The sequence below is a fragment of the Oryzias latipes genome, chromosome 23 (genome assembly GCF_053564925.1).
Source record: "Oryzias latipes strain Hd-rR chromosome 23, Olatipes_Hd-rR_3.1".
Taxonomy (NCBI): domain Eukaryota; kingdom Metazoa; phylum Chordata; class Actinopteri; order Beloniformes; family Adrianichthyidae; genus Oryzias; species Oryzias latipes.
Genome location: NC_136259.1, coordinates 5,051,564 through 5,064,004, shown reverse-complemented (window position 1 = coordinate 5,064,004; position 12,441 = coordinate 5,051,564). Strand labels below are relative to the sequence as shown.

At 40.4% G+C, this 12,441-nt stretch overlaps 1 protein-coding gene across 2 annotated transcripts; it reads right to left on the bottom strand.

The window, feature by feature from the left end:
- Positions 1-7,092: 7,092 nt before the first annotated feature.
- Positions 7,093-12,203, bottom strand: mrps33 (mitochondrial ribosomal protein S33). Of its 2 annotated transcripts, none has more exons than XM_023952528.2 (3): positions 12,044-12,203; positions 9,162-9,378; positions 7,093-7,345 (listed from the first exon to the last, which is right to left on the bottom strand). In XM_023952528.2, the coding sequence occupies exons 2-3, from the start codon at positions 9,374-9,376 to the stop codon at positions 7,240-7,242; spliced, it is 321 nt and encodes a 106-aa protein (XP_023808296.1). In that variant the 5' UTR covers positions 9,377-9,378; positions 12,044-12,203; the 3' UTR covers positions 7,093-7,239. The 2 variants fall into 2 exon arrangements, with proteins under 2 accessions (XP_023808296.1, XP_078797833.1); XM_078941707.1 differs by having other exon boundaries at positions 11,946-12,063.
- Between the last annotated feature and the right edge of the window lie 238 nt (positions 12,204-12,441).

The following is a 12,441-nucleotide window of genomic DNA, read 5'->3' as shown; positions in this document are numbered from 1 at the left end:
AACGCTTTTCTGCGACCCCCACCCACCCGGCTAAAAAAGAAAGGGGGGAAAAAAGACCCCCGTGAGGCAGCAGAGTCAGACTTTTCTGCTTTAACCTCAAAGTATAAAGGTGAAAAAATATGTTAAAGTGTCAGAACAGCATTTTAATCGGGGCATACGTTCACCAATTGTTAGTTTATATAGGTTAGTGGCTTCTTTCATAGTTCTAGAACCTTCTCATGAACCCACAATGAGAGAGTCACTAAAATTGCCTATTCTCTCAGGATTCTGTCCTAAAAGTTCCACTCAAATCATATTTTGATCTCTTTAAAAAATAGTCCAAGTGGTCTTTTAATGTAGTTTTTGTGTGTGTGCTAAAAACAACAAAAACTGTCTTGTTTTTCAGCACACACTTTCTAGAGAGGACAGGAGTTCATTAGAAACTAAACTTTGAGTTGTGGGCGGGACTATAGGCCAGGAAGTAAGCCTCTACTGACATCCCATCATCTCTTTTTTTCCCCCCCCACATCATCTCTTCATTTACACCCTCTCCTGCTAGCTTGTAACCATGTTAACCCCTCACTCCTTTGCAATTTTGGGAAAATTTAGATTTTATTTTCCCAGCTCTCTTGCGCTTCCATTGTTTGGGGTAAAGACAGTCCATCCTCCAGAACTGGAGGATAAACCAGTTGGACTTACAGCAGCAACAGAAAGTTTGATTAAAAAAAAAAGTGTTGGTTTGGAGACAGCGGTGTCGTCACACACTGATCCTACGATGCTATGCTAACAAGCTGTTCCGTGTTTCGTCTACATGTGATCGCGGATTGCTAAAGACTATATATTTTCGTGGAGCGGAGACATATTTACAACGTGGCGGATAAATGGAACAAAATTAATTCATAGAGTATTTATAAAACTGTATTTTATAAATGTGATAATAGGAACTTTGTATTGAACTTTATTGGTAGTGTTGGCTCTCTAGCAGCGGTTGTCTCTCTCGCTGCTCGGGAACTCTCTCCCGACGCCACAGCCATTAAAGACATCCCTGTTACACACAACCGAGTTCGCTTCTCAACTCTTTAATGATGGACACAGGAGACACTCACTTCGTCTTTACTACGAGGAGGGGTTGCGCCTTCCTTTTTATTTTCAACTGCACATAAAACATTTGCGTAATCAAACACATTCATACAAAGATTGTCTATAGTGACAGACATCGCACTCTAACAGCCAGTGCTTTTGTAATATTACAGCTGAAAAAAGAACCCCTGTACTGTAAATGGCCAGAAACCAAAACGTGATCATGTTTTTATGATTTTATGTAAAAATGATTTAACTGGACTAGCCTAGGCCTGCACAATAAATCGCAAACTTATCATTATCGCAATATATCGCTGTGAAATACGCATTTAGCAAAAGACGGGGAAAATTGCAATAAATGGTTACCTTAAATGTGCTTCAACAATCTTATGGCAGCTTGAAGTATTAAATGAATCAAATAAATCCATTTATGCATTTGACCAATCGGATGGAGCTCTTTATGGTAGATGTTTGCCTCCTATAGACTAATGTTAACTCTTATTCAGGTTAATCTGTTGCAGTAAAATGGAAATTTTGTTTTTCTTTCGCTATTTGTTCATGTATCGGAATTTTTATTGATTAAGATCGCATATCACTAACCCTTTTCCTCATATCGTGCAGTACTAAACTGGAGGCAGAGTTAGGAAAAAAGGGCATTTTCTGTCAATCTGCTACCTTTAGTGAAGCTTGCTTTCTCAGCAGGTTTGAATTTGACTTTGCAGTTGGTTCAGACTACAGGTGACTGACTAAAACCCCTCTTCTCATGGGGGCATTTTTCACCAAGAACACAGAAGCAACTCATTTGGGATTGAAAGTAAAACATTTCATAAATGGCGTGAAAACGCCAAAAGCAGAGATTGATTAGAAAATCAATACAGGATTTCCTTATAAAAAAAACTATTGTTTTCATCCGACGTTTTCATGATGTTGTGACTTCCTCTCTGTTTGCATTTAAACTTATATCATTTTTAAAACAACACCTATAGTTTTCCTTGAAGAAATAATGAAACAATTAGGTTGATAGATTTTTTTTTTAAATCTCTGAGTCAACTTGGCTGGTAGATAAAAACTGAGATTTTGGTCTCTGGGGTTGAAACTTCAAACTTTGAACATCTAACCACAAACAGCAAAAGGCCTTTAAAGGCTGTTGCTCCCAAAAATGTTTTCTGAGTCGGTTCTAGAATTTCCCTTTATGAGATGCTCAAGGTTGCAGTAACTCACAAAACACCTGCTGTAGTGTTCTGCAAACATTTTAACAGCTTGTATTTAGTTGAACTAGGTGTTGGAGTCAATGTCCAAAGGAGATGTTAAAGTAAAATAGCTTTTGTTAAATATATATCATCATTTGTGATTTTTTTTAAGTGAAAGCAGGGTGGAAAAATAGCGTGAAATCGAAATATAAATGAAAAATTCTGAAATTGAACTTCTTGGCCATATCACCCCGCCCTACAATCAGGTAAGTTCAATATTTTCCCTGAAAACACTCAGCAGTGTTGATGTAAACAGAGATTCCAGTCACTTCAAACAGTTCACTGAACGTCTCACTCCGATTGTCTTTTGATCAAAGTGTTCCCAGTGGTCTTTTAATCATGACAATGCTGTTTGTTTTAGCTAAAGTGAAAGAAAAGTGTCATTTTCAAGGACATCGTTTCTGCAGGGCAGCAGAAGTTCAGTAGAAATTCACCTCTGAGTTGTGGGCGGGACTTTCGGCGTGGTGCAACCCTGGCCCGCCCAGCGTATTTTCTGCGTCACAAATACGATTTTTTTTCAAACTGCTTTTTTTCATCTGACCCCGGGTCGCAACGATTTGAATAATAATAAAAAAATACTCAGAAAGACATTTTTAATTTACCTATTTTTAATATATATTATCATAGAAAAATGACAGTTTGTGTTTTTAAAGGATCTTCTCTTATATGAAGTCAGATAGCTAGATTGCATAAAAATAGTTATCAGTTGGCAAATCTAACTTATTTTCTTGTAAACAAGTGAGCAAACGAATGTTTGCTGTTTTTGGTTAATGTGAGGTATTGTATAAAAGTGTGGTCTGACACAGTTTCACTCTGAAACCATACATTCTGCACTGACTAGGAGTGACAGCAGGAAATGCACGTGTTCATTTTATCATCGTGAGTTCACGAAGAAGCTGTCAGCGAGAACAAGGCAGGCGGCGTCCCGAGGAGAAAACATAAAGTCAGTTCCACCGGACAGCAGGATTTCACCTGGCAGAAGGAAGGATTCAAGTGAAAGTCAGCATCTGCTTTTCATTTATCACAAATCCGCTATTTTTAGTTTGGGTTAAAGTTAACCCAATTTCAAGAAATGCAGTAAAATCAGGAGAACAGCAGGACAAATTAGAATATTCAAAGTCCATTTCCTTCAACTGAAACATAATGTTTGTTAGCAATCTGAAGAATTAAAAAGCAAACTACAGTCTTTATTTTATTATGCATACAGAAATGGTATATCAATACTATACAAAGAATAAATAAACAAAGCCAGGGGGTATTACAAATATTCAAACACACACACAGTAAAGCGAACATGTATTCAGGGTTTTCAAAGCATTTTTGTTGCTAGAATCAATTCTTTCTGTCATGTAACAAACATCATTTTAAAAATGCTTAAATTTTTTTTTATTGTATTTGCATTTGTGGAGGTGAAATGTTGCCATTAGGATGAATGAGTTTATTTAAAAAAAAAATCGTCTTCTATTGGCTGCTTCCTAAAAAAGAAACAAAGCAATTTCCCATTTTAAGATTTTACTTATAACAACAAAACAACCAGAATAGTGGATTACGGATGAATTCATTGTATTTTATTTTTAAAATAGGAGTTGTGCGTTCACCATTTTGTGGAGCTTTCCAAATCTACATTTCCAAAATTCCAGTGCCCTGGAAATTTTTCAGGAGCCCCTACAGAAACCTAGACTAGAATATAGACCACAATGCATTGCATTTGAACAAAATGAGAAATGTATTCAAAACAATTTTTTAATCTATTATTAATATTGGATGCATATTGCTGATATTTATTAGGTTTTATACTTCGGGAAACTGCTGATGTGATGTTTGGTGTATAAAATGATTTGATTTGAAATGGTTGGTTTCAAGCAATCAAGGCAAGAATGATACACAAAACAATACAATCAGCATTAATACAAAGACTTATCAAACTTAGGGTAATTAGATATTGCTTTTAAAGTCCAGGGCACTGGATAGTCCCGCACTGTAAAGTGTTTTAGTAGTTGGGGAGTAAGGAGAGAATTTGGACACAACCAGACTTTGCACAACAGGGGTGTGGTCTTGCGATTGACAGTTGATGGTTCGGCTCTAGAACAGCCTGGCTGGGCGTTTTCCACAAACCCGAGGTGTTCATGGTACCTCTTTTCTAAAAGGGAGCTGTTTGTTTGTAGGTGTCAGAACAGGATTTCCATGCCTCATGTTGACAACTGCATGGCTGAACTGAACAGGTCACATGACCACCCCGTTCATTCACTCTAATCATCTGAAAAAGTAGTTTTTTTGCCATTTCAGGCTTCAAGCATGTTCTACTTAGACCCTCTTGGTGTGTTTTGTGGCAGTAATAAAACGAATGGCAGCTTCTGAGTTTGATGAGAAAAAAAAAACATGTTTGAAGGTGAGCGGGTCAGAGTTCATAGTGGGACAGTATGAATGCTCTCTATTGGGATTAATTTGTGGAAAGTGTTTGCATTCACAGGCATCCAAACTATGGTTTAAAACCATAACATATCCCTTTTTGAGGTGTGGAAATGCTTTTATTACTTATTTTTGTAGCTTTTTATTCCCTTTACTGTATATTTTATACAGTAATTAATTGTATTTATATTTTCCATTTAGTTTCAGTTCAGTAAATTGTATATTTTATTTGGAACTAATATCTTTTTTCTGTGCAAGCTTTTTCTTAATTATGTGTTGGGTGTAAAGTGCTTTATACTTGTAGAAGGATGAAATAACTGAGGTCTTCATCTCACTAGAGGCTTGACCTAAAGACCTAAAGAACAAGCAAAGATCTCACAGCTAAACCTTTCCTCTGATGCCTGACTTTTGTTTCCGATCCAAACGGGTTCACTTCCTGCTCCAGATGAGGAAAAACGCAGGATTAGCTGCCCACGTGTCACCACTTCTAAATAAGAGACAATGCCATTTTAAGCCTGCGTCGTTTTCAAAAACAGTTTCTGCAGAGCAGCAGGAGCTCGGTAGAAATTTGCCTCCGAGTTGTGGGCGAGACCAGAGGCAGGGAGTAAGCCCGCCCCCATTTCCTGTCATCTCTTTGTCAAAGAGCTACAAGCTTTTTCCAACTTTATTTTTTCGTCTGCTCCCGATTCATGAGTTGAATAGAAAAATATTTCGAAATGCAGTTTTAAGATAAAGTTTCTTTATATTTGTCCTCATCATCATAAAAATGACATAGAAACATGCTAATATCGCCAAAACATCATTTTTATCCAAGTGCTTCTTTAAGACCAGTACTGTGTATTAATTGCAAGGATGTTTTTTGTGCTGTATTAAATATGTTTAGTTATCATATTTAAACTAGCTTAATTTCTATCCTTTTCTGGCACAGGATTGAGCTAACTGTGTTCTGAAGATAAGAATGTTTAGGGCTTATTAAAATACTACATTTAAATAAATGTTTATTTTGCAAAAATTGTTCAAATGCAATGCATTGTGGTCTATATTCAATAATATTTCGAGCATCTAACGACGCACACTGGTTGTTTGCAGAGACTTCTGGGAAATTCGTAGGTCACTCGATTTTGGAATTGTAGATAAATAGAAAGCACAAAAAAAAATGGCAAACGCACTATATATTGAGTAATGAAGGAATTTGGATATAGCCCCATACTGTAGGGAATAACCAACAATATTTCAAATCTAAATGTTCCAACAGGATCACTAAATGAATTCTGGACACATTTATGTGAAAACGTAGCGCCTTCCATCCAAGGTTGGCCACGCCCATCACTGCTTAAATGCTGGTCCAGCATGGATGTAGAATAGAGGGTTATGACTAGGGGTCCCACCATTTTTGTTTTGAAACTGAATTGAAAGTTACACCATTAAAACAAATCATGGGGAAACTGAATCATTGAATCTCGACTGCATGCCAGTATGTCCATCCATCCTTCCATCTTCCTCTGCTTATCTGGGACCGGGAGCAGCAGTCTAAGCGAAGATGCCCAGACTTCCATTGCCCCGGACATTTCCCCAGCTCCTCTGGGGGGGACCCTGAGGCGTTCCCAGGCCAGCCGAGAGACGTTGTCTCTCCAGCGTGTCCCAGAGTCTTCCCCGGGGCCTCCGTCCAGTGGGAAATGCCCGGAACACCTCCCCAGGGAGGCGTCCAGGAGGCATCCGGACGAGATGCCACCTCAACTGGCCCTACCTACTGGGATGTGGAGAAGCTTCTCCTCCACATCCCAGTAGGTTTACATTTGTATTATTTATTGTTTTATTACACTACAATAGGCTTTATCAAAAACCAACTGTTATTCGCTTGTTAGCTAATTAAAAGTGTTTTTTTTTTTTTTTTTACTCTGAGCTTTTGTTGGTGTTTTGTAAAATGCAAATCACATTGTACCAAAACAAAACGTGACCCAAAAATGGATGTTTGAACCAAACCGTTTGGAAAGTGAATTGTTGCAAACGACTGTCTGTCACTCAGTTGGTTAGGGGGTTGTATTTCCAGGACTGGAAATGCGTCCTCCGTAGTTCTAAAAAGTGTGTCGCAAAACATCAGCAGATAGAAAAAGGAAACGTTTGGAACGGTCAGGCTAACTGCTGGAACCGTGAACATGATCTGTGATGGAGCAGCAGGGTTCAGGTCCCGATGGCTTCAGGCCTTCATGCCTGAACGTCTGTTTTCATCTTCTGAACTGCAGTAAAGCTTCTTCGAGTTCCTTTCAGGAGAGTCAAGCAGGAAGTGAACTTCTTTTTGCAGCCTCTTTCTCCCTGACTGCATGAAGGTAAAGCACTGGCGATGGTTTGTCTGACTCACATGAGTTCAACACAATTGTCTGTGGAAAAGTGATTTTTATTTTAACTCACTGAACAAAAACAGAAAATAAAGTTCTTATTAATCCTCCTGTGGAGCCAGCATAGGCCCCGCCCCCATTGCTCCACAGAGGAAAGTCCTTGTTCACGGTGGCGGAGCAGCAGGTCATTTCTTCTTGGCCGCACGCTTTCCCTCCCCCTTTTTGGGCGTCCCCTTCCCTCTCAGCTTCCTCAGGCGCCGCATCTCCTCCTTGAAGTCTTCGTGCTCGTCTCTGCAAAGGAACAAAAGTTGGGTTTCTGCATCGTCACCAACCCCGTCTCTCTTCTGGTGGATTATTCTCCACAGTTAATGTTGGAGATGAAACCAACAGAAGAGCGAGCAGATGTTCCATTGAGTATGTGTCTCAGGCCAAAAGAGTTTTGCGTGTCAGCTAGTAAAAACCAAATACTAAGAGTTTCTGGAAGAAAAACAAATCTAAAATTTGGTGGAAGTCGGGGTTGAGCTGATTCCTAAAATATCTGGAGAAGTCTCTGTTCTTGAGTCTGACATTGAAATCTGAGATCAGAAGTGTCACACTTTCTACACTTCTCAAACAGACATGAACCTTTTCACACTTCCCTCTCTTGTTTAAACTCTCAAACCTTTATAGATGACAGAATGAAAACAAAGATCTGATCGCGACATTTAGCTTCTCCAACCACTCCTCTAAACATTTGATTCTTTCTGAACTGGTGGCGAGTTCCTTCTCTCTGTTCGTTAGGAGACACGGCACAGAGGAGATTGATTGACAAGGTCTACAAGCCAATCAAGGCTCAGAACACAATGTGCTGTTTAAAAAATAAAAAGGATTAAAACTACCACTAAATAGAAATCCCAGGAAAAGCAAGACCATGGAATATAAACCGTGATATAGTGAGTGAACTGTATTACCGTATATGTTTCAATTGTGGCCCGTCTCTTGTCGCCAGTTTCCAATACCCGCCGGATCTAACAGGTGCTAGTTACTGTCAGACGCCTCCAATAGTGGTCGTCTCTTTTAAGATCCGCCCATCTTCCCTGGGTCGTGCAGACGCCGAGTGTTGTGAGCCAATTTAGCGATGGCCACGAAATACTTAATCTATTTTGTGTTTACATTTTGTGCGGTAGCAAACGCCAAAAAACATTCTAGTGAGGAATCTGCATGATGATTTGGGAGGGAACCCTAAAGGTGTCTGAGAATGGCGAAAGCGGATATTGAGAAGATGGCCACGGAGAAAGGAGCAACAAGCAAACCATTTCCTGGTGGAGCTGCAAAGAAACCGAGCGACGAATTAGAAGAACTGATGTGAACGTGGATAATTGAGCAAAGACGATAAGGTGGGCGTGTCTGCAGGAAAAGGATCCTCATGAAAGCAAAGAGGAGTTTTGATATGGAGGTTGATTCTTCAAAGAGAAAAGAAACGTTGGCTAATCATAACAATACAATGCTCCCATCATTTCAGTCAATCCTGAAATGTTCATCTGTTGTCCACATTTCTTGACGGAGTTTCACTGCAAAACGAACCCGTTACCCATCACCATTCCGTCTGTGATGGAATAAACGGCGGTTTCCAACGTACGCCTGTCTCTGATAAACGCCAGGCCGGCTGCTAAAGGCAGATGTACGGTATGCAGCTGCATGTGAGCGGGAATTACGTGGTCTGTACCGGAAATGACCCCTTTTTGGTCGTTCTCTCTTCCCTGTACCTGCAGTGAGGAAGTGGTATCTTGGCATTGCAAACCACTGCAACGGTCTCTTTAAAGAATAATTCTTTGGAGAAATGCTCTGTAGATGATCTCAGAACATCAAAAATGACCATGAACTTTTAAAACCTTCAACAAAAAAAGGGAGCAATGGTTTTTGGGTCACTACTAACCTGCGTTCTCAAACTGATGACATCACAACAACTAATGTTGGGCGGGGTCAGAGTGGATTCTGACTGGACTTTTCCCATAAATTCAATCATAAGGTGCAGTTTCATTTCCAGGAGGGAGTTTTAAGATCCACTAGCCTGAATGGGTGCACTGCTGTGTGTGTGTGGGGTGGGGGGTGGGGGGCGTGTCCATACCTAAACAGGCCCATGTAGCGGAGCTTCTGCGTCATGGCGTAGTAGATCTTGTGCTGTGGATACCAGTCGTATACTTCCTTCCTCTTAGCCAATGGAGGCTCCTGGAACATCTGGACCACCTTCAGCGACCTGGAGTCTGTGGGGTGGGCAACTTCCCCAAAGATTCGGGAGCTCAGTCTAGCCATCCGCAGTGCGTAATTGGACAAAGCAGCCATGACTGTGGAGATTGGGGGGGGGGGGGGAGAATTAGAATGATCCCAGTTCAATAACAACCCCCCACCTGCACCCAGACCCACTCTGAAAGGCCTACTCCACAAAAATATCTTGTCGGGGGGGGGGGGACTGACCAGGACTAGAACCTGCTAACGTTCTGGACAACATCAGGATCACACGCACAACTTTGACCATAGACCTGCTGGTCCGCCACCAACAAGCCCACTTTGATGACAGCTGCCTGACCCCCTCCCTCCTGACTGATTCCCTCAATGTCCTCACTGGTTCATGGTTGGATTCCCTGTGACTGACATTCCCAGGCTCCGGATCAAAGGTTTAGGATATAGTTAAAGACCCAATCCAATAAAAATTATGCTTGTGGTTAGGCCTGCACAATATATCGCAAATTTATCGTTACCGCAAGATCAAGCTGTGCAATATGCATATCGCAAAAGAGGGCGCAATAAATGGTTACCTTAAATGTGATAAAAGCCCAGTAAGAAGCCCAGAGGAAAGTTTAGACTAGTCTGTTTAGTTTATCCAACACCTATTGAATTCTATGACTTCATGTACTTAATGATTTCATAACTACTACTACTATTGTAGTAATATTGGGCTATATAAATAAAACTGAATTGGAAATTGAAAAAACCTCAGAAGTTAAATTAAAACAGAATGATTACAGTAAAATAAAAGGTCCAAAAAATTACTTTCTAATCTTTTCAATGTAATTCTGACTTTTCCAATAAAAAGAAAAAAATCCTTTGACAGTTTTTGGAATTTCCTTTCTGCCTAGAATAGGGTCAGTTTTGACCGAGTCCAGATTTCCCCCTTAACCTTCCTCCTTAACCTCTAAATCAGGGGCAAACTTCAGTGAACTAGTATGCAAACAGGACAAACATCACTTTGGGGGGTTTTTCAGTCAAAAATTTGGTTCCTGCTCCACTGAATGTTTAGCTGATGGGTGGCATCCCCCGGAGGATATATTTCCTTTAGTACCAAAACACAAAAAGTGAATAGAAATTGTCCTAATCCTGTGTGTAGAAAATACCCAATCAAATACACAAATACACATCTTTTCTCCTCCTTTTTCATAAATATTTAGAAATAGCCTTTGTTAGTCAGAATCTAATATTTTTAACTGTTGGATGTGTTTAAGGCTGAATATCATCAATAACTTCCAGGATCGATTTGAGACGACTCAATTCACAAATGTTCAATTTTCAACATTCAGTTTTGAGTTGACACATTTGGACATATTTGTATAAAAATACATTAATAATCTAAAAGAGTTTTGAAGATCTTCATAATAATCTGATCCAGTTCACATACTGTAAAATGTATTAGTGTAATAATACACCAATGAGATTGTAAACACCATGAAGTATTTCATGATTTCTCAAACGGAAGCTCCAACAAAAAACTTCAGATCATTAACACTGTAAAGGCTCTAAAGCATGGGTCTTAAACTTGCGGCCCGTGGGCCATTTGAGGCCCCCAATAGGATATTTTGCGGCCCCCGCCTTATGATTATGGCCTTCATGATGCAAAACAATATTAAAGAATAACTCAAAGGCTGCACTTGACTTGCCATCATTAATACTATTTTTCTTTAGCCACGGTGTCACATTCTCTTGGATCACCAGCGCCCTCTGCCTTGAGACAGATGTACTGCAGGCCTCACCAGCTGCATTTCAAATACACATTTTTAGCAGATATAAAGACTAAATGAGGCCCGAACTGGCACCAATGTAATCAGACAGCTGACAAAAATAGAAAGATAAAGTGAAAATATAGTAAAAATAAAGCATATTTTATGACGATAGCAAGACCGAAACAGTAAAGTGCATGAGTCAGCTGCAGCTCAGTCAGCGTCTGCAGGTGAGGCACAGGCTGCCGGTGCCTCACCTGCCACCTTTTTTATGCTTGTTTTTAACCAAATAAACGTTGAAAACCCACACAGACATAAGTATTTTTGGAATAAACGTGTCTAAAAAATAAAAATTGAGTTTTATTCATATTTTTTAAAAGTATATTAGTTTTATCTATGTATTTTTAAGCTATACCTCCACTGATTGAACATCACTGCTCTGTCCAGTTCTCATAAACAGGCAATGCTTTCTTCAGAGTGATCATTCTGACCAATTGTATGACTGGGTAACAGCCGTTTGTTTCTCTATCGAATTCTTTAGGATTTTGGCTTCTGGGAACCAGCAAATACTTCCTGTTTGGAACATCGGTGGGTCACTTAGTCCAGTTCCTGTATACAGTCAGTGGTGCAAAGCCAAAGAATAGGTTCCTTTCCAGAAGTTTACATAAATGTTAAAAATGACATTTTGTTTTTGCATGACTTTTTAAAAGTTACGCGCTAACGGAGCTCACCGGTGTAGGTATCCAAGTACAACCCAGCGACTATTGATTTACTAAACGGTCGAGTGGGAGTGACGTCCGGGTAAGAAGACAATAATTTTCCAAGTGTGGGGTTTTTCTAAATGTAGGTAGGGAGAAGCCGTAGGGGAAACGTTCGGATCCGACCAGCAAGAAAGGCTTCACTGCCAGCACCGCACTAACCCGCCCCGTTGAGGACACGAAGATCTCCACGGACGGTTAGAAAGAAGCACCGCGCGAGCGCAATCCCTGCTGCGAACGGAGCATGCTCGGTGCCTCACCTGAACTTCCCGCCGCTGCCACGGACACGCGGGGTTTTCTCTGACAGAGAAACAGAGCCCGGACACCCGGACCCGGCGCTGGGTTATGCTGTCACCTTCACTCACGCGCGTCCGGTCACAAACTCTCATGTGCATGTCCGTCTTCTTCTTCTGGCATATCAACAAAAACCGGGGTGTCCTTACCGCCCCCTGCTGGTTGTCTCCGGAAAGACACTGAGCAAAAAAGCAGCTAAACATCTGGTTTTGTCTGTCGGTGGTTTATGGAGGTAATTCAGTCTCAATAATCAGAAATGCACACAACCGGTTTTACAAATGCACACGCTCCGATTCACAAATGTCATTTTATGCAAACGTGAAAAATAAATTCGGAAATACACACCCTGTGTTTCACAAACACA

Bases quoted from the DNA above. Each gene is read 5' to 3' on its own strand.
- mrps33 (XM_023952528.2), bottom strand. From the start codon at position 9,376: ATGGCTGCTTTGTCCAATTACGCACTGCGGATGGCTAGACTGAGCTCC. The intron at 7,346-9,161 runs GTATGGACACGC...GTTCCTTTGCAG, and splicing joins CGCTACATGGGCCTGTTTAG to AGACGAGCACGAAGACTTCA.